Genomic DNA, 21019 nt, shown 5'->3' with positions numbered 1-21019 from the left:
TCTCAGTCTCTCTGAACTGTGGCCCTTATCACCACAACTCTCATTAATGACATCTTCACAACTGCCTAGTTATTGATATCCCCTTTTCTTGGGCCCCTTTTGTTTACTCATCTGAGTAGAGCTAGGACTGTGTCTTACAATCTGTGGTACATGTAATATTTAGCTGCTTGAGAATATTGTGCATTTCCCCCAATGCGGATAATACTTACCTTTGCACAAGGCAGTATCTAGACCTTAGATAAACCTTCTATTGCTCATACTATCACAGAAAGCACTAAAAATGACACTGGATAAGTTTCTTATTGCTGTTGTAACAAATTACCACAAACTTGATGACTTCAAACAACACAAATTTATTCTAGTTCTGTGGGTCAGAATTCTGCATGGTGGTCTCACTGGGCTAAAATTAACATGTTTGCAAGGCTGTATTCCATCTGAGGGCCATGGGGAAGAATCCATTTCCTTCCCTTTTCCATCTTCTAGAAGCCTGTAAATTTCTAGGCTCCTGGTCCCCTTCTTCCATCCTCAAAGCCACAAGGGCTGATTGAGCTCTTCTCACACCACATCACTTTTCCACTTGTAAGGATCCCTGTTACAAATTGGGCCCACCTGGAGAATGTAGGCTCTCTTCCTATTTTGAAGTCAGTTGATTTGCAATTTTAATTCCATCTATAACCTTAATTTCCCTTTGCCACGTAATTTAACCTATTCACAGGTCCCAGGAATTGGGAAGTGGACATCTTCAGGGAGCCATTATTCTGCTCACCACAGGTATCCTTGCCCCAAAGTCTAAATTGAAGGTTTGCATATAGGTGGTAGGGGGTATGGCAGCAAACGGCAAAAACGTTTGGTAATAACAAAGCTCTTACCAAATACAGGGAGGCCCTGCTGCACGATCTTCGGGAAGTCACTTAAGTCTTAGTATCCACATTTCTGCTAAAATGAAAATTGCCACTCTCGTCTCTGCTTGTTTAATGAAATAATTATGTAAACGGGTTTAGCTTAGAGGATGACAAATACGGCTCAAGAAGTTCCTGATGAATCTTGATGAGGAGGGTGGGCGAAGTTCTCTAAATGACATCTGGAGATAGTTTGAGATTTCCAGAGAAAAGGAGGGAAAAGCGCCTGTCCTTGAATGAAGTTGGAGGTTGAAATTCTAGCAAAAGGAATCGAGTTGCATTGAAGCTTTGGAAGTAAGCTTTGAGCAGAAAAGCCCAAGTTAAAAAGAAGGCGAAGTGAACAGTCTCCTTAGGAGGCACGCAGGTGACAGTGACTACAGAAACGAAGGGGGAAATTTGTGAGCTCTCGTAGGCAAAGATTATGTTTAGAGAAATTCTTTCCCTACTTAGTTCAATAGTTCAAGGCCATATATACCGCAATTATAAAACAATCAGTTGGTGAATAGGTAAATGAAGTAAAAACGTGGTCAGGAAAAAGGAGAACAGCGCAGGTTCCACCGAGATTTGAACTCGGATCGCTGGATTCAGAGTCCAGAGTGCTAACCATTACACCATGGAACCGCCACAGAAGAAGGGCCGCCTTGGGCTCTCTAATTCTTACACAACCCCGCCCCCATCTACAAACCTACCACGAACAAGCGGGGCTAAAGCTCTTCCCAACACCCCGCTTCCCCGCATGGCGGCGCGAGGAATGAGGGAGAGGCCATTAAAAGGGTGGCAAGCTGCCGCTAGGAGCTGGGAGTCCAGTGCTCAGTTTCCCCTCTAAGCGTCTGGGAGGGGGCAGAATTTGAAGACGGACGCAGAGCTCCCGCGCACCGCCCTTCCTGGGCACAGGGGCGGAGCGCCACCTCCCGGAAGTACTTCCCCTTAGGGGCTGGGGCCTGCCGGAAGTGGCGTAGCGGCAGGGAGGGGTTCTTTACCCTGTCCGGCAGCTGAAGCTCGGCGTTCGGGTTACCCCTGCAGCGACGCCCCCTGGTCCCACCGATACCACTGCTGCTCCCGCCCCTTCGCTCCCCGGCCGCGCAATGGGCACCCGCGACGACGAGTACGACTATCTCTTCAAAGGTGAGGCCATGGGCTCTCCCACTCTCTTCACCGAGTCCCCCGTTCGGGGGCCCGAGACACTCCCGGGGGACCCGCGTGCGGGCTGCCCCTGCCCTGAAATCGGCCTTCCTCAGCCCTTCCTCTCTGTGCGATTTGTTCTGCGGTCTCCCAACTCAGTCCTTCTCCCCTCAGACGGGGAGCCCTCGGCACACGCCGGGCTCTTAGCGACCTCCCCTTAGGCCTTCACTATCCTCAGCGCCCCTCACCCTGTGTCCTTCTCGTGGCAGGCAGCTTTCTCCCCAGTCGTCTTCCTTTCCCCGGTTCGGTGGCCCCTTGAAGGGGGCCGCCCCTCCCACCATCTATCTTTTCGGGTTTGGCGCCCCTCCCGCTCAGTATACACCCTTCTCGGCTCGCTCCTTTCCCGAGCCCGTCTGACCGGCCCTTCCCCTCGCTCACCTTTCTTTCGGCGCAGACTCCCACTACAGGTCTTTTTCTAATCTGTCCCCCTTTTCCCCTCGGGCGAGCCTCTCCTCTGCGTCTCCTCTCAGCCCCTCCCCTCGGACCGAAGCCTCTCTGAGCAGTTTTCTACCATCCCTGGGCCAGGCCCTCGTTAAAATCTGAACGGGCCAGGGGCCCCCACCCCCACCCGCCCCACAGGTCTCGTGGTCAGTAACCTTCTCGCACTGCCCCCGGGATCGGTAGCTCTTTCTCTGCCTTTCCTCCGCAAATAATCTAGAGCTCTCCGACGTCTCCTGTGCGACCCCGAGGGTGGGGGGTAGGGCAAGAGGGATTGTCCATCACCCACGCGCGCACTTGTCGCAGTGACCCGGCAGACTGTTGTGACTTCCCATCTAGGCTTTTTTCCTCCTACCCTCCCTACCCAGCGGCAGCCAGCCCGGGATAACTCTAGAGTCTGCTAGCGAGAAGGGGTTGCGGATGGGTGGTGGCTGTTATCCTTGCCAGACCTGAAGGCCCAGTTCCTGAGCAGGAAAGGTTGTGCGCTGCACAAATACTAGCTTGCTTTATCACTATGGACTGGTTGCTTCCTGCTGCAACACTGGGAGGATCCAACCTTTTGGTGTTTTTAGAACAGGAAGGGAAGAGTCTTAGTTGGCCACATACCTTTCCCAAAAGGTGGGGACTAGGGGCAAGTTGTGTGCTCTTTGGTGAAATTAAGTATGTAAGACAAGATAGGGAAACGTGTAGTGCCCTTGGACAAAACATATTGGAGGGTGGGAGTGGATGGAAAGAATTGCTTATTGGTTAGTCCAGAAAGAATCCCAGTAGTTTGTTGGGTTTTTTTAATCAGCAAAACTAAAGGGTACGGTTTTCAATGAGAAACACAACTGTAAATGCTTTATTTTTGTTCATTGAATGCGTTCCCACTCAGATGCTCTTTCTCTGCCTCTGAATTAGGGCAGCCATCAAGTAGTATGCTGAACAAAGATCATTACCAGGGAGGAAGAAGCCATTGCTATTAAAGCTTTACAGTGGAGGGTGGAGTTTAAAAAGAGTGTTAAGCATGGTGATTGTTTCTGACCTTGCCATTGGGTGCTAAGAATGATTGACTAAAGGGAGCCGGAAACCTTCTTTGCTTTACCAATACTTTGCAAATCTTATCACTGCTAACTCCTGGGCCAGAATATTCTGTTATATAGGGTGACTGCATTCAGTGTTCACCCTCACTACCCCATGGTGGGAAAGTCATTAACGGAGAAGAGAGTACTTAATGCATTTTACAAATACAAAAAGGAAATGTTAGGATACTGTTAGCTGAAGGCATCTGAGGTCAAGTGAAATTACTTAGGTAGGTGAGACCTTAGAGACTAGTGTTTAGTCATTATCAGGTTTATTTCTTAAGGTACAAGGTGGTAGGCAGCTAGGTACCTTTAAAGTGATGAATTTAGAACAAGATAGACTAACAACACAGTATTTCTCCTGTTTGGTTTGGAGCTTGAGTGTTGTTTATAGAAGCCATTTTTTTTTTTTTTCCCACTAAGGATATTAAGTATCCTGGATTGGTTTAAGAGATTTTAACTTAATTTTGAGATTAGACCATTCTTGTTAACAGTGATTGAGAGTATAGGGCTTACAGGTCTGGATTCAAATTCTGATTCAGGTCCTAAATTTCCTTTGTGACCTTTGAACATCAGTTCCTTCCTCTATAAAAAGGAAATAATACCTACCTCTCAGGACTCTTTACAGAATTCAATGAGACTGGTTATGAGGACTCAGTAAGTGATAATAATGTGAAGAAAATTACTGTGGTTCTTGTCAGCTTCTTGAACTTTAACTCTTTATAACAGCATTTAAGTATTACTAAAGAAACTGAAAAGTAGGAATTTGAGGTGCCTGGATGGCCCAGTTGGTTGAGTGTCCAACTCTTGATTTTGGCGCAGGTCATGATCCCAGGGTTGTGGGACTGGGTCCCGCTTCAAGGTTCCACGCTCAGTGCGGAGCCTGCTTAAGATTCTCCTTCTCTGTCCCTCTCCCCTGTTTGTTTCTCTCTTTAAAAGTTCCTTTTTTTTTTTTTTTAAAGTATTTTATGTTTCCATGGGTTATGTTTTCATTTTGTTGTACGTTTTTGTACATTTTGCTGTTTAAGATAGGGTGTTTAAAAATTTTGCTGAGAAGAATTTCCACTTTTTTTTAAAGCTCTTACAGGATATGAGTCATTAAAAAAAAAACTTTAGTGCTGATTATTTAGCCAATTTTTTTATTTATACAATTATATTTTAAAGCAAAGCAGCGATATCACTTTAAAATGGTATCATTCTACAGAGATTATTCACCAAGATGAGCTACAGCTCTCCACTTGGAAGATCGCATACATAGCACACTTAATATTTGAGGGAAATAGAAGTTCGTAACTCTGACCAATTGAAAATGAAGGGATATTTTGATTAGTAAACGATGTAGTGGTCCAAATGGGAATGTAAATTGGGGAGAGCAGGGCAGTTACTCTACATTACGTCTTCGTTCTTGAACATTAGTTAAGTTCAACAATGAGACTTTGGGTGTGGGGGGGGTTATTTTACTGTTTAAAACTTGACATTTTACTTTAAAAGCTTTATTTAATTGTACAGGTATTTATATACAATGTGGTTATGGCCTGTGGGACACATAAGTGAGCATCAATCATGGTTCCTATTGGTGTTGAAGACACCAATTCAAAGTCACATATTTTGCAAATATTTAGATACATCATTTTCTTTTCAATCTAGTTGAAGGTCAGTAGTAATTAACCATCAGCTGATTGTCAGTGGAAAAGATCATAGGAACTTTGCTGTCTTGCATCTTGGTAGTTTTTCTTTCACAACTTTTGGTTGAGCAACTCACAATCTGCTGAATCTGGAAAAACTTGTCTAGACTAAAGCCTTATTGACTTATTGAATGCATTTTATTTTCAAGACTCTTTCAGTGAAGTAGGACCATGAATATAGCTGAAAGAGTAGAAAAGTCTCCAAAGTTTATTTATAAAAATCAGAATGAAAATTATCAGTTAATCATTTTAGATGATAACATTTAGATCTGATGCACTGTGATTGATTTTTCCAATTAAATCTTAGTGTAGTACATTAGTTTGCAAGAGTGTGTAAAACTAAATGTGGTTGAAGAGGTGGAACTTTTTATTAAATAATGGATAATTAATATGTATATTCTGCTTTTATGGCATTTAGCCTAATATTTGATATATTATGAGCCAAATTTAATATTAGGTATTATAATGATACTTAAAATTCAGCAGGTGAGGTTGACCAAGTGGTAATAAATATCACTAGGTTATTTTAGAAATGTTGTAGGTCTCTAATATACAGATGCTGTTATTTATGTTTATATTATTATACACACATATATACTTTTACCTAAGGTACTAGTTAAGGAAAACAGGAAAGTCACTGCAGACTCCTTTCTTTGAACTATAGGATGTGATCATATAGTTCACATTTTTAAAAGCAATTAAATATTGTCATCCTAATGAGAGAAGCTATTTTGATTAGAAACTGAGTCCATGAATTAATTAATTTACTTATTTTTGGTTTATTTTTTTAGTCATAGCCTGTAAATTCTCTTAGGTTGTTCAGGTAATGTAATCCATTCTGGTTTGTTTATTTTTTTAGTGACCTTATATGTAACCCTTCTTGGTTTGATTTTTCATTTGGTAACTGAATAGAACCAGCTTTCCTTATTTTGTCATCTCTCAGCACTTCTTGGCAGTGCTGTTATTACAGAACCAATATCTTCTGGTGTCATTCAAGATACAGTCCTTTAACAAGTTGTTAGTCTTTTAAATCTGGCAACTCTGTCCATGTCTAGCGGAGGTAATTATTTTATACTGTATAAAGCATTCTTCATGAGTCTTGAATTATTTTTAGATAAGAGTGCAATTTTTTATAATGTTAAAATGAATGGGTTACATTGAGGGGGAAATGCCTTTACTGTCTTTATGCTGAGGTGGGGAGATAATGAGTATAATCATTAGTTAACATGGCGGTCAAAAGGGAAGAAACCAAAATTTGAAAGTTCTAGAGGTTTTGGGGGAGGGAGAAGGTGTTCTTTGAGCGAGTTATGTATTTAATTTTCCGAAGGCTTTGTCATGCTTTTGTCTAGTTTTTCATGCTAGATGTCTTGCTCTTTGGCTGTAAGCTGGCTCCTGAATTACTGATTGACATCTGCGTGTCTATAAAAGTAGAAATGTTTTAACTTTCTGGTTTTTCCCTTCTTCCTTATTCCCACCTCAAGTGAGACTTTTACACCTCTGTGCTAGTGTGGGGCCAGAAATGATTGAAAGAGTTTCCTCAGCAGAACATTAGGTCTCTTGCCCTAAGAGGCAACACTGAGTGTATCCAATTAATAGGGTAGAGTACATCGCTGAAACTGGATTTGACCTCATCTCCAGAAAGGTGCACCTTGGAAACTAACATAACCAGCCATCCTATAAAACTGAAAGTGCATTTTTTTATATGTTACGTTCATGACCTTAACATCTTTCCTGGTGTTAGAAATTAGAGCGTTTGCTATAATATCTGTGTTTGTCACAATACCTTTGACATCTCTAATTGACTGTATAGCTAGAAATTACCGGTTGTACTGCATGGAATTATTGCCACCTGCATGATTTCTTGCTGAATCAGCTAATAGAGGAAGTCAGAAAGATATGCATTTGATAATGTACTCCATCCAAGACTGTCCAGAGGCCAGCTTATATCCCTTCTTGTGGCAAGGAAGGAATGTGTAATAGACTCTCTTTGCCCTCTGACCAGAGTGCAGTGAGTTCTCACAGTTTTTACCTCCCTCTCTCTACTCCTCTGCCCCCCAATCTCAGTCTCTTTAGGAAGATATGGTCTTATTCCTTGGTGTTATTCTCTCATGTTTGATTTTCTAGTCTTGGTGACTAAATAAATCAGTTACGTAGTAAGAAGAAGCATTACTAGTCAACAGTAGAAATAAGTGTTTTTTTTGAAATGCTGATAATGTTTTTTTCCTTTGTAAAAATTTTCACTTAATGTTCTGTAAACCTGTGAATGTGTTTTGTTCTTAAATGCTTTAAAACAGGTTAACTGCCTGTTTTATTATTTATGAAAAAAAATTTTTTTGTAAGTTTATTTATTTATTTTGAGAGAGTGAGAGAGCAGGAGGAGGGGAGGGGCAGAGAGAGAGAGGGGGAGACAGAATCTCAAGCAGGCTCTGCGCTGTTAGCGCAGAGCCAGATGCAGGGCTTGAACTCACGAACCGTAAGATCATGGCCTAAGCCGAATCAACAGTCAGACACTTCACTGACTGAGCCACCCAGGTGCCCCCTTTTTATGAAATTCTTAAGTATAACATTGCCTTGGGTGAAAAAAAAAATCTCCATATATTTAGTTAGTAAATAAACTGTCTCCTATAGTGATCATAGGAAATAAATTCATCTAAACCAAACTTGTTTTTAAAAAATTCTTAAGTCATAAGAGTAAGTGTGTGCCCCCATTGCTTTGGCTTTTACTCAGAGGAAGTCAAGAATTCTTAGCTTCCTAGGGCCCCTGTTAAACTTAATTGGAGTGTCTGTATTTGTAGGGGTCTCTAGCTTCTGGCCCATGTGATAAATGCAACTATGAAAAATTCTTTGTAGTTTCTGTAATCTGGGTGGCAGAGTATATAAACCTCATACCTCATATGGTAAATGTGTTTCATTTTGCCTGGGTGTGAGTCCTGAGGTCACACCTAGTCTTTGATGAAATTAGAACACTTTCATTCTTTCCCTCCTTTCTACTAACATCCTTTGTTGCTTTCCTGTATGATACACTTTAATATCACAAATTGTTTATTTGGTGTAGGATTTATCTTTCAAGTTACTACCTCCTATAATAGTAAGGTTGGTATCACATTGATGGTAATTAATCAATGCCTAGCAGACTTATGATTAAACATTGCATGTGTAAGGCAGGATACTGTATCTGTGCTAAGCAGATGATGTGTGCAAGTTATTATGTAGGTAGAAATAGGTTAAAAAGAATAAATTGGTTTTATTGATTGGTAACAGGTCAGGAATATGGGCTTTTGCCCTCTCCCCCGCCCCCATTCGTTTTAAAATATCTGATGCTCTTTTTTGCTTTAAAGCATGATGTTATTTTGAATATGTCTGCCTCATTTATCTGACACTAAGTTCTTTGTCTTTTTAATCAGTTGTCCTTATTGGAGATTCTGGTGTTGGAAAGAGTAACCTCTTGTCTCGATTTACTCGAAATGAGTTTAATCTCGAAAGCAAGAGCACCATTGGAGTAGAGTTTGCAACAAGAAGCATCCAGGTTGATGGGAAAACAATCAAGGCACAGATATGGGACACAGCAGGGCAAGAGCGATACCGAGCTATAACATCAGCGTAAGTCTCATAGTTTTTAAGTTCTGAGAAATAGACTGAATTAGCTGACTTTTGGTATTGGAAAAGATAACTGGTTTTTTTTTTGTTTTGTTTTGTTTTTCTTCTTTTAAGAATTCTAGTATAAGGATTTTGAAATTTATTTATAAATGTCCTTTTAAAAATATATAATCCACAAATTTAGTTCTTCACGGTGTTCCCTTCCGTCTTGCAGTTTTTTTCTAATAGTTACATACATGTTTCTGTTTTCAGATACTATCGTGGAGCTGTAGGTGCCTTATTGGTTTATGACATTGCTAAACATCTCACATATGAAAATGTAGAACGATGGCTGAAAGAACTGAGAGATCATGCTGATAGTAACATTGTTATCATGCTTGTGGGCAATAAGAGTGATTTGCGTCATCTCAGGGCAGTACCTACAGATGAAGCAAGAGCTTTTGCAGGTTAGTGATATGAATTTCACGATATTATAGTGATTCTGTATTTCTTACTGTTACGTCTTGCAGTTTTGAAACTTTGCCAGTGTGGGTGATCGCTTACAATAGTTTCAGGAAAGCAAACATCAGTGCTCAGCAAGGATTGTTGTTCTGAAAGTTAATGATGACCGTATGGCTCTTTTGCTTAACCTTGAGTCATTAAAACATTGTATTTTGAGTTTTGCTGCCAAAAGTTGAATATAAATCCTATTTTTTTTCCTGACCCTGGAAGGAATAGATGATACCTGTCAGTTTATTTTATGCTTCTTGTTTTTTTTCTATTATGTCTGTGTTTTACCAAAGCTGCTCTATATGGGTGTGAAAAGTAGTGGCCCAGGGAGTGTCAAGGACCGATAGAGAATGCGGCTGTTTAGTAGGAGTTATAACTTTTCTGGCGTTAGTGGAGGATCTGCTTGTTTCTTCTGTTTCAGTAGGGACAGCCTATCGGAAGGCAACATTATTCACTCTTGGCTAGTGAAGGTCGTGACTGTTTCCCAGTGATTAGGCTGTGAATAAAGGCTTTTGTAATAGTTTTTCAGTTTTCCAGGCAAGAAGCTTTATTTCAAATAATATAGTTCCAGAATTTTAAGTGAATAAATACATACCTATCCATGGATAGAGTTATGTGGTTGATGGGGAGAAGGACCGTAAGGGATGGAAATAATGGAGTATTTGATAAGTTTACTACCTTTTGAGTAGTGTCACTCATTGCCATTCATTGGTAGTAGATAGATGTAACAAGTATTTATTTTAATTAAGGAGCCAGTGAAAATTTCTCACTGTTATTTTAATCTGCTAAAGTAAAGTAGAATGGTGTCCTTACGACTTAAGGGGTTGGGGAGGTCTTGGGTTTTACAAAATTTTATTATTTCCTTTTTGAAGTTTGAATGTATTACATCTCTTGTGTAAAATTTGACAAGACTGAAGTTTTTCTCTCTCCCCGCTCCTTGCCTCCCCCGCCCCCCAGAAAAGAATGGTTTGTCATTCATTGAGACTTCTGCTCTAGACTCTACAAATGTAGAAGCTGCTTTTCAGACAATTCTGACAGGTAAGACTTGAATTTTTACAGTACACTAGTGGGAATTGGAAGTTTTATGAATGTAAACAAATTAGAAAACTATATATCACACTATCTAAGAATGACTCATTTAAGAGCTGCTATAGCAAGAACTGTTTAGAGTACAAAATTAGTTAACCCTTGCTTGCTGAGCTTTAATCCTAATTCATTTGGTTTATATTGGGAAAAGTACTTTGAAAATAATTTGTTCACTTCTGTTATTACTTCATTCCAGATATTCTGTACTTTGTGGTCACAAGCACAAAGTAACGGTTAAAGTAATCCTTAAATTTTCATAAGATGAATATTGAAATCATGGCTATGGAGGGGCACCTGGGTGGTTCAGTCAGTTAAAGGTTGGACTCTTTGGTTTCGGCTCAGGTCATGATCTTATGCTTCATGAGTTTGAGCCCTGAGTCAGACTCAGCACTGACAGTGAGTCTTCTGCTTGGGATTCTCTCTCTCTGCCTCCTTCTCTGCCCCTCCCCCACTCATGTGCACATGTTCCTGTGCACATGGGCGTGTGCATGCTCGCTCTCACTCTCTCTCTCTCTGTCAAATAAATCAATAAATAAATAACCTGAAATCCTGGCTATGGAAAGCTATAAATGCCCTTTGAAATTCAGTAAAGAAAATCTTGCTTGGTTCTAATATGTTATAGAAGCAGCTAGGGAAAACTATACTTTTTTTTTTTTTTTAACATTTTTTACATATTTATTTATTTTGGGGAGAGAGAGAGACACTGAGTGTGAGCAGGGGAGGAGCAGAGAGAGAAGGAGACTCAGAATTGAAGCAGGCTCCAGGCTCTGAGCTATCAGCACAGAGCCTGACGCAGGGCCCGGACCCACAAACCACGAGATTGTGACCTGAGCCAAAGTCAGATGCTTAACCGACTGATCCACCTAGGTGCCCTGGGAAAAATACATTCTTAAAAATTTAAATGAAAAAACAGTAAAATTCTCCTGTTGTAGAAGAAGCAAGGTGTCACCTTGTGGAGAAAATCAGCAAGTGACTGCATATGGAAAAGTTTAAATACGTAGTGGGAAAAGAACAAAGTTCATGCTGTTCTAGAATGTAGATGTGCAGACAGGTCAACCATAGGGATTTCAAGAAGGCATTGTATTTGTGTTGACTTACATTTACTCTGACTTTATTAGAATGACCAAATTTATCAGCAAGTTTAATCTTAATCCTGTAATAAGTATTTTGGTTGTTTTAAAGTACTTTAAAATTATATATTAACATTATTATTTTTTCAAATTTTTTGTTGAGAGAGAGAAAGCAGGCATGCAGGTGCCTGCGAGCAGGGGAGGGGCAGAGAGAGAGGGAGACACAGAATCTGAAGCAGGCTCCAGGCTCTGAGCTGTCAGCACAGAGCCCGACGTGGGGCTTGATCTCATGAACCTTGAGATCATGACCTGAGCTGAAGTCAGATGCTTGACTGATTGAGCCGCCCAGGCTCTCCGGGATTCACAGATTTTAACTTGTAAATGTCTTATTTTATATTGGAAATATGTAGGGAATAAACCCAAGAATTCAAGAGCATGGACTTGGAAGCCTTACTTGGGTTTTAGTCCTGGCTCCTTCACTTACCAATGGCTCTGTAAGCTTAGGCAGGTTACTTAATCATTTCTAGGCCTTAAATTTTGGGGAATTTTGTTTTTGTTTTTTTGAGAGAGGGCTTATATTTATAAATAAATACCTTGTGATATGATTTGACTTGGCTATTATGTTGTGACTTAAAGGTTTTTGTCTCTATAACCCACAGAGAAGACACTGTCACTTGAGACATCTGTAGACTCCAAAAATGAGTACATGACTTCATACATGTTAAAATACTTAGCTATCCCTGGTACAGAGTGGACATTTGATGAATTAGTAGCTAATAGCAGTTAAAGCATGAAAATAAACTTAATTAAAAATAAACTAGATATTGGTAATTTACATACCTATCTTATTAGAATTCTTCTCTGTTATCAGAAAAATAGTAACTAACAGAACTGGTGCTAAGGTTGGATAAATAGTCTTTGGACCACAGTAGCTTTCCTTTAGAATCTTCTTTGTGTCAAGTTTCATTACAGACTGTTAGAACCAAGGAAGAATTGATTAAATATGCAGTGTGTCTGCAAATCCCACTTTACCTTACAACCGCTTGTGTGGGTTCTATTAAATCAATATGTAGAGTACTAAATTTAGACCCAGGAGTTACAGGTTTTTACTTTTTATCACTTTGTTCCCACTCCCTGTGTAACTAGTCACTGAACTAGTCACTGGACCTCCCTGGTCCTCAGATTCACAGTGTCTTAAATAATGAGTGAGTTAAATCATTTTGAGGGTCTGTGAGTCTCTTAAGGCCTCTGAAAACCTCACTTTTTTTAGTCCTTGTTGAAATAGTTTTTATGTCCCATCACATCTCTGCATTCTAGCCCATTCTGATCTCAGTTTCTAGCCTATTCTGATACTAAGTGAAAATGAGACCATCTTCAGTTCACTATTTTATGTGTCATTTTGCAACGTTTAATTTAATGATCCACTCAAACATGAGCTAAGTAATCAGTAAGTATGGTATATACTTAAAATTGAACCGTTTTGTCCTTAAAGATGAAGGACATTTGGCTATTTTTCTTAAAGTTCACTCTAGATTTAACATTTGTTATTGCTTGATTAATGTTGCTTGAAAGCAAACAAGACTTTCACTTACTACCATTTTTTCTCTCTGTATTCACTATTTTCTCAGCTTCCTCCATAAATCTTAAGTATTAATCTGTGGGATCAGAGGTCACTGCATATGGCAGCAGACATCTCTTGTTTTGCATGTGTTAGGATGTTTGTTCTAAACTTTTCTTCACTTTATACCAGTAGGAGTATTAATAAGAGAAGACAGGGAGGGGGGAAAAAAACAACAGGAAACACCACAGTAATCTCCTTAGGTTTAATTCTGCCTTGAATGTTAACAGCATTAAGGGAACATTTACATTGTGTTTTGATGTTGCTGGAAGAAAAAAATAGTTTTTTTCATTTTTAAGGTGAAAAATTAATTATGTTGGAAAACTTATCTACATTAATACTCCAGAGTTAATTGTGTTGCTTGTTTAGAATAAACTCATGGCATTTTTGACATCCACAGATTTGACAGTAACTCCATGACAATTTTACTGATAGAATTTTTTAGAGGTAGTTAGCTAGTACTTGAGTGAACCTGATGGATTGCCTAGCCTTTGCATTGCAGTGCAGTTTTCTTCCTTCATCCTCACGTTTATTAAGGGATGTTTTTAATTTATATTTTCCATACTCTTATTTTTTCTTTCAACTTTGAATTTGATAATTTGAGACTGAAGAGTTGCAGTAATAGTGCAAAGAATTTGCGGATACCCTTCACCCGTGTTTCCCAAATGTTGGTATTTTATCATATCTGGTTTATTCTTTCTCTTGCTGTATGCATTTTTTTTTTTCTTGTATCAGTGTGTATTTCTTAAAGACAAGAATGTTCTCTCTCATAACCATAGTGCACTTGTAAAAAATCAGAGGTAGGTAGTAATCCACATCAGTGTTTAACTGCAGACCTTATGCAGATTTTTCCAGTTGTTCCAATTATGTCCTTAATTAGCACAAGAAATTCTGGGATCACATCATGCATTGCATTCAGCTGTCCTAGCTCTTTCATCTCCTCTAATCAGGAAAAGATCCTTAGTCTTTATTTTGTTTATTGACATTTTTTTGAAGGGTACAGGCCATTTATTTTGTAGTGTCCCTCATTGTGGGTTTGTCTCATGTTCACTCATAATTGAACTCAGATTATGTGCTTTCAGCAGGAACACCACAAAAGTGCTCTTAGTGCGTCCATCAGAAGGTCATGATACTGGTTTGTTGTATTTATTACTGGTAATGTTAACTCTGATCACTTGGTTAAAGTGATAACTACAAGGTTTCTCCAAGTAATTAGTAAGTCCAAGTCATCTTTTTAATTAAAGATGGTTAAAGTAGTGAGAATCATTTAATTAGGTGTAGTATCTTTGTTCTTGGCATGTGGCAACCTTTTAAATACATCATTGTATCAAATCAGCACTTTTCTGACGTTCAAGAAAATTAATGGTTAGCATTGGGTTTGAAGACGACCTAACAAATTCTGACCAAGGCTATAGTGAGTGAAACAACTCAGGCTTCTGTTATTTTCACAATTTTTGGATGGCCCAGAGAACTTTAACTCTTTTTGTTCCCTAATTTGGAACAATTGCATTTACCTTCGGTAGAGTTTACTTGGCAACTAGCTCCATACTTTCATTAGGATAGAAATAAATATGTGTCCTTTTTTTAAATTTATGTTTATTTTTGAGAGAGAGAGAGTGTGAGCAAGGGAGGGGCAGAGAGGGAAACACAGAATCCAAGCAGGCTCCAGGCTCTGAGCTGTCAGCACACAGCCCCATGTGGGGCTTGAACTCATGGACCACGAGATCATGACCTGAGCCAAAGTCGGACACCCAACCGACTGAACCACCCAGGCGCCTCAAGCATGTGTCTTTTTAATTTAACTTTACCTGGTTATATTTAAAACTATGTTACATTAGTATCTTATCTTTCTATTTAGATCTATGGGAGATCTAATACAAGAATGACACAGAATAGTTCCTTTTCTTTTTAACTTTGCCTATCCTTTGGACATCTTGAAAAGGGACTGCCCAGGAATTGGTGTATCACATACATTTGGTTCTAAAGGAGAACATGCCCTTGAAAGAGGAAAATATTTGCATCTGGTTTAGCAGGTTATTAGTCCTGTTTCTGTTTCCACTTAAATAACCTCTAATCAGATACCAGGTGGAAGGTATCTGCTTCGTATTTTCTTATCAAGGTTTCTTTTAAGTGACACACCCAGCCACAGGAGATGTTAAATACATTACTTGAGTAGCATCTTAGTGCCCGTTTCTTTTACTTTTTTGATCCACACTTTCCTATTGATTGCTTTGGCATTTTCATTAGTGGATGTCTTTTTGGTGACTGGAACAAATGTAGCCCTTATCCATTTTTACAAAACTGTACAGTAGTACTTGCAGACCAGTTACACAGTACTGCTCAAATTGCTTGCTTTGGAATGAGACCTCTTTAATATTTAACTTAATGTTCTCTGAGAACTCTGCCTTGTCCTCTCTTACAGTGTTGGCTTTTCATATAAGAGCCTGCAAAAGATTTTTTGTTTTGGTTCCTCTAACTTAATCTTCCAAACGACTTGTAAAGAAGTTAAAATTTGTAGAGGGTCCCATTTAATAATTTGCACTTGAGAAAGAAGAGCCATCCAGTTTGGGATAAGAGAAAACAAAGAAAGAATGAATGAGTAGTGTAGTTTTATAGTAAGTTGATGATTGTTTTTATTCCTTAGGCACTAGCCTGATTGGATGAGTGTCTTTCCCTTTGCCCTCGACACACTCCAGTTCCGTCTCTTTGCAATGAAAAGAATCTAAATGAATTAGACTACATATCCTGTTTTTGTTTTTTAATTCTAGTCAGTAGGCTTTCTTTATTGCAGTGTTTTTCCCTTGATCCTTCTTCAGCTTTGAACCACTGTCAACTTTCTGAAACACAAATTTTAGTGCCTTCCCCTCCCCACAAAAAAAGTAAGAAAAGGTACATTATAACTGTCAGCATTTTTGCTAGTTTACATACTCAGTTGACTACAGCTTGCTGTTTTTCAACTTTAGGGAAATTAGTTCTTAATTTGGAGGAACTTACTCATTTAACACATTTCTTCCTCTTTAACTTTTTGTTATGGAAAGTTTCCAATATACCAAAATCAGGACAGTATCATGAATTCCCATGTAGTCACCAACAGCCATCCGTTCATGACCAGTCTTTCTTCCACCTCTTCCCTCATTATTTTGAAACCAATCCCAGATATTATATCATTTCATTTGTAAACATTTCATGATGTGTATATCTAAAAGATTAGGACTTAAGCTCAGAATAGCAAAACTAGTAAAAAATTGGCAGTATGTCTTATTATCATCTTTATCCAAACAATATTACAATATTCTGTTTCAATTTTTTTTTTTTTTTTTTTTTTTTACAGTTCAAATTAGAATCCAATCAAATGATGTTCCTATTTGGTTGACATGTCTTGGAGCATTTTGAAAATATAATTCTACTTCTATCTGTTTTACCCTATAACTTTATAATTTAAAAATATTCAAGTATTATAGAAATAATACAGTGAAAACCTTAAACCTTTCATCTTGAATCACTTTGCCACATTGGGCTTATTTCTACATGTGTGTATATACTCTTTTTCCTCTTTGCTCAATCTTCGGAAAATAAATTGTAGACATTGTGGCACTTTACAAGTAAATAAATACTGGAGCATTTTATCTTCTAAGTACAAGACATTCTATATAAGCAGTATGATATATTCAAGTGACAAATTTCTTGAATATAATATATGGTACTGTGATTATGTAGAATAATTCCTTGAGTATATGGTATTTTGATTATGTAGAATGCCAAGTATAATATATGGTATTGTGACTATGTAGAATGCCTTGTGCTTGGGAGATAGGGTGTTAGCTTATGTGCAGTTCATATTCCTGTTTCTTCAAGTATACTAATAATGTCCTTTATAGATTTGGTTTTTACATTTTAAATGTCTTTTTGGTCAAAGGTCGCACATTGATGGAATTCTTTTCTATCTGGGGCATTATTAAACACAGTAGCTACTGGGCACAGGTTGTTATTGAGCACTTGAAATATGACTAGTGGACTGAGAAATTGGTTTTTAAATTTAATTCAATTAAAAAATTTTTTTAAAATATTAGAGAGAGAGAGAGAGAGAGAGAGAACGAGTGGGGGTGGGGTAGAGAGAGAGGGAGACACAGAATCTGAAGCAGGCTTACAGGTTCCTAGCTGTCAGCACAGAGCCAGACTCGGAACTCGAATTCATGAACCATGAGATCGTGATCTGAACCAAAGTCGTAGCTTAACTGACTGAACCACCCATGTGCCCCAGATTTTATTTAAATATGTGACTACTGTATTGGACACTACAGATGCAGAACTTTTATCCCCATCTTTTAAAGTATTTTATAACAACAAAGTTTTTGAAGACTCTTGGCCAGTTTACTTGTGGGATGTCCCTTAGTCTGGATTTATCTAATTGTTTTCTCAGGATAAATTCATTTTAAACATTTTTGGCAGGAATACACAGGTATCCTTCATAGGAATGCACTGTGTCTTTCGTAGTGCATCATAATAGGAGATAGATCATGTCAGTTTGTCCCATTGTTAGAATTCTCTTACCTTTTGAGGTTTTTGTTTTTGTCTTGAGAGAATAAAGATAAGTAAGATACATTCTCTGTTTGTAAGGAATTTATAATTTAGAGTGAAATACTTTTAGGCAGTGCAATATATGACCGAATAAAATGAGTTAAAGATACTTGGTGTAGAGGAATTTCATAACATTTATTGGACCAAAAAGTTACTTATTAAATTGTTAAGCCCCTACTATATACCATATGCTGGAGATACAGAAATGAATAAGGTAGACACAGTGTCTATACAGAGTTTAATGTTTAGTGGAAGAGGTAGACACAGATTTTCTTTTCTTTCTTTCTTTTGTTATTATTTTTTTTTAAACAGTTTGGGTAAGTGTCATATAAGATCTTAAGTTGCTTGTTAATAATTACTTCATTACAATTTAACTTTAGTTCAGGAGACAGTGATAAACGTCATCTTTCCCTCCTTTCCAAGAGTCCTTGGGATTTTGGCATGTTGGTGAAGTTGTGTTCTTCCCTACACAGCCAAGAAAAATGCTAATGTGTCTCATAGTGCAGATTTATTTTTATTTTTCTGTGGTACAGTGTGATGCTAAGTCGGGTTTCTTGATAAGGGTAGACTGAAAATACTCTCATAGTTTAATATTTATTATTTATTTTTTTTCTCTCATGGCTTAATTTACATCTAAGCCCATAAACTATGTAATCTCTTTAAAACAAGATTTATTTAATTGGCTGGTGAACGGGAAAACCAGTTTTTCTCTTACTCTTTGAGAAATTGTTAAAATAATGGATTGACTCTAATCAGTGGCTATTTGAAAATAAAACTTAAATTTATATATTCTTTGGCCAAGTTTGTTTGCAGTCTTTTTCTGCGAATGTATTTTCTACCTCTGTGTACTTACTTTTATATCAACTATTAATGAATCTATTCGCAGTGAGTATTGCTGGATTTTCTTCTTTTTTCAGAGATCTACCGCATTGTTTCCCAGAAGCAAATGTCAGACAGACGTGAAAATGACATGTCTCCAAGCAACAACGTGGTTCCTATTCATGTTCCACCAACCACTGAAAACAAGCCAAAGGTGCAGTGCTGTCAGAACATATAAGGCGTTTCTCTTCTCCCCTAGAAGGCTGTGTATAGTCCATTTCCCAGGTCTGAGATTTAAATATATTTGTAATTCTTGTGGTCACTTTGTGTTTTATTACTTCCTCATACTTATGAATTTTTTCATGTCTTAAGTCTTTTGATTTTAGCTTTATAAAATCATCCACTTGTCCCAAATGACTGCAGCTTTTTTTTCATGCTATGGCTTCACTAGCCTTAGTTTAATAAACTGAATGTTTGGATTCCTCAGTTATTGTTTACTTTTCATCATGGAAGCCTGTCACTGTAGGACATAATAGAACTTGATCGCTTGAAGCTCAGACCTATTGGTCTTGATCAAATCAAACTAAGAAGACCTTAGAAGAAATAAGCTATCATTTTGCCACAGAGCAGCGAATAATGAGCAGCTTATAATTCATACACTCTTCTCTCAATGCAGTGTATATTTCCACAAATCTAAGAATTGCCCTATAAACACAGCAAGATTTTGAGAGCTTGAAAATTTTCCATTATTCTGGAAGTCAATTTCTAAAATGCCTTAATAGGGTTAAGTAGTTTAGTAAATTTTGTTTTTTAATTTTTGTAAGCATCAAAGTTGATTAGAGAGGGGGGCACTTTTTTCTGGACAAGAATGATCTTAATAAACATGAAAGACTGTTCTATGGTTTCAGTAGCAGTGTGGTTATGGAGCCATATGTTCAACAACGCTGCCTGGCAGGCTGGGAACTCGAGAGACTGGTGGAGTTCCATCTGAGATGCCTCTGTTGCAGTGATCAGGCAGCCCAAATCACTGGGCCTACCTGTTCTCCCAGCAGTAGGTTATGTGGCCTTTTATTGCTCAGGCAATAACTGGTTTAATGCTGTTAGTATCAAATTGTGAAGTGTTAATTTTGTCTTAAAACCCTCCAGTAAATGAAACGCAACGTAGTTTTATCACCATATGTATCAGCAGGCATGGATAATTATTTTAACAATGCTGATGTTGAGTTTGCAATATATTATGGAATACAGTCCAGTTAAATTTCTGGTTTCAGTATGTCTAGGAATACAGTGAGAGGTTAATTTCTGCTCAAGTGGTACCACTTAAAGGCATGTATTCTTTTAGTACGTAGTACCTTGAGTTTAAATAGAATGTATTTAGGCATTATACCAACCTGAAATACTTTTTCCCACTACATTATTGAAATCAATGGAGCAACTAGTTTCCCATTTAGAAATGTGCACACTAATGCTGAGTTTTCCTTTCTTGTGGATAATATTAAGCACTTACTCTGCAGTGTTCTGAAAGTTGTGTCAACTGAAGTGATACTATTCAGGATGGTGGAATATCCCCCAAATACAAAAATATGTATGTGTGTGGGCTTGCATAGATTACTGTGTTTCATAGTTAATCAGTCTTTTGCAGTGCTTATGATGTGTGGGGCACACGGAAGGCATTGCTGTGGTCAGTCTTTTTGGTTTTCTTCTGTAGCCATTTATTTTAGTGTATTGGTTGGTTATGAAGATACTATTATCTATTTGTAAATTGCTACTTTGTATTTTATGCATGCTCTGTAACTTGATTTATTTTTATCTTTATTTTATTTTTTAGTTATTGATTTGGAATATATTCACATTCTAATAAACAGTTATAGGGGGACTATTCTTTATGTTGTCAGATTACATTTTTCCTTTGAGTGCTTTGGATGCAGCCATGGAATATTTGATTCTGATGAGTAAGAGCATAGGTCCTTGCATTACAGAGTAAACACTGAATTGGAGGCATCAATGTATGAATTCAGCTTTGATTTTAGACATAGAATGCAATTATGCTTTTCTTGGAAAAGGTATCACCAAAAACATTAGGGAGGTAGTCTTTTATTTTCATTTATAACAGTGTCACCAGACCCAGGAAGAGGCATTTACTCAAAATTGGTAGTAAATCTTTCACAAAATTATTTAAGAGAAGGAAACCGTAGGTAGTGAATTGAAAATCAATAACTGAATTTTATCAAGTATAGACTTAATGTTGCCTTGGGCATGGTTGGATCTTGGGAGAATTCCAAGAACCCTTTAAGTAGTAGTAGAAAATGTCTTTGCATCTTAACAGTGTCTTCATTCTGAATAGTATCTCAGGAGACAAACTGTCTCAAGTAAGAAACATTAAGTTTTAAATTACTATGACAGTTTAGGGCTCAAGGCAGTTTAGAAGAATTTTGCTGCTTGACCCTGCTTTTCAGTTATTTTAACTTGGAATCTTTTTTTTTTTAACCTATTCTCC

At 38.1% G+C, this 21019-nt stretch overlaps 1 protein-coding gene and 1 non-coding gene across 2 annotated transcripts; one reads left to right on the top strand and one right to left on the bottom strand.

Annotated features, from left to right (window-relative positions):
- Window positions 1-1448: 1448 nt before the first annotated feature.
- Window positions 1449-1520, bottom strand: TRNAQ-CUG. The gene has a single exon. It is a non-coding gene; the product is annotated as a tRNA-Gln (tRNA).
- Window positions 1521-1834: 314 nt separating this feature from the next.
- RAB11A (RAB11A, member RAS oncogene family) lies at window positions 1835-20403 on the top strand. Its single transcript, XM_043555121.1, has 5 exons — window positions 1835-2024; window positions 8670-8865; window positions 9115-9308; window positions 10309-10389; window positions 18621-20403. The coding sequence occupies exons 1-5, from the start codon at window positions 1985-1987 to the stop codon at window positions 18758-18760; spliced, it is 651 nt and encodes a 216-aa protein (XP_043411056.1). The 5' UTR covers window positions 1835-1984; the 3' UTR covers window positions 18761-20403.
- The last annotated feature ends 616 nt before the right edge of the window (window positions 20404-21019 follow it).

The sequence above is a fragment of the Prionailurus bengalensis genome, chromosome B3, assembly GCF_016509475.1.
Source record: "Prionailurus bengalensis isolate Pbe53 chromosome B3, Fcat_Pben_1.1_paternal_pri, whole genome shotgun sequence".
NCBI lineage: Eukaryota > Metazoa > Chordata > Mammalia > Carnivora > Felidae > Prionailurus > Prionailurus bengalensis.
Note: the sequence above shows the minus strand (reverse complement) of the source record. Positions and strands in the feature narration are given on the sequence as shown.

Bases quoted from the DNA above. Each gene is read 5' to 3' on its own strand.
- RAB11A (XM_043555121.1), top strand. From the start codon at position 1,985: ATGGGCACCCGCGACGACGAGTACGACTATCTCTTCAAAG. The intron at 8,866-9,114 runs GTAAGTCTCATA...TTCTGTTTTCAG, and splicing joins TACCGAGCTATAACATCAGC to ATACTATCGTGGAGCTGTAG. The intron at 9,309-10,308 runs GTTAGTGATATG...CCCGCCCCCCAG, and splicing joins TGAAGCAAGAGCTTTTGCAG to AAAAGAATGGTTTGTCATTC.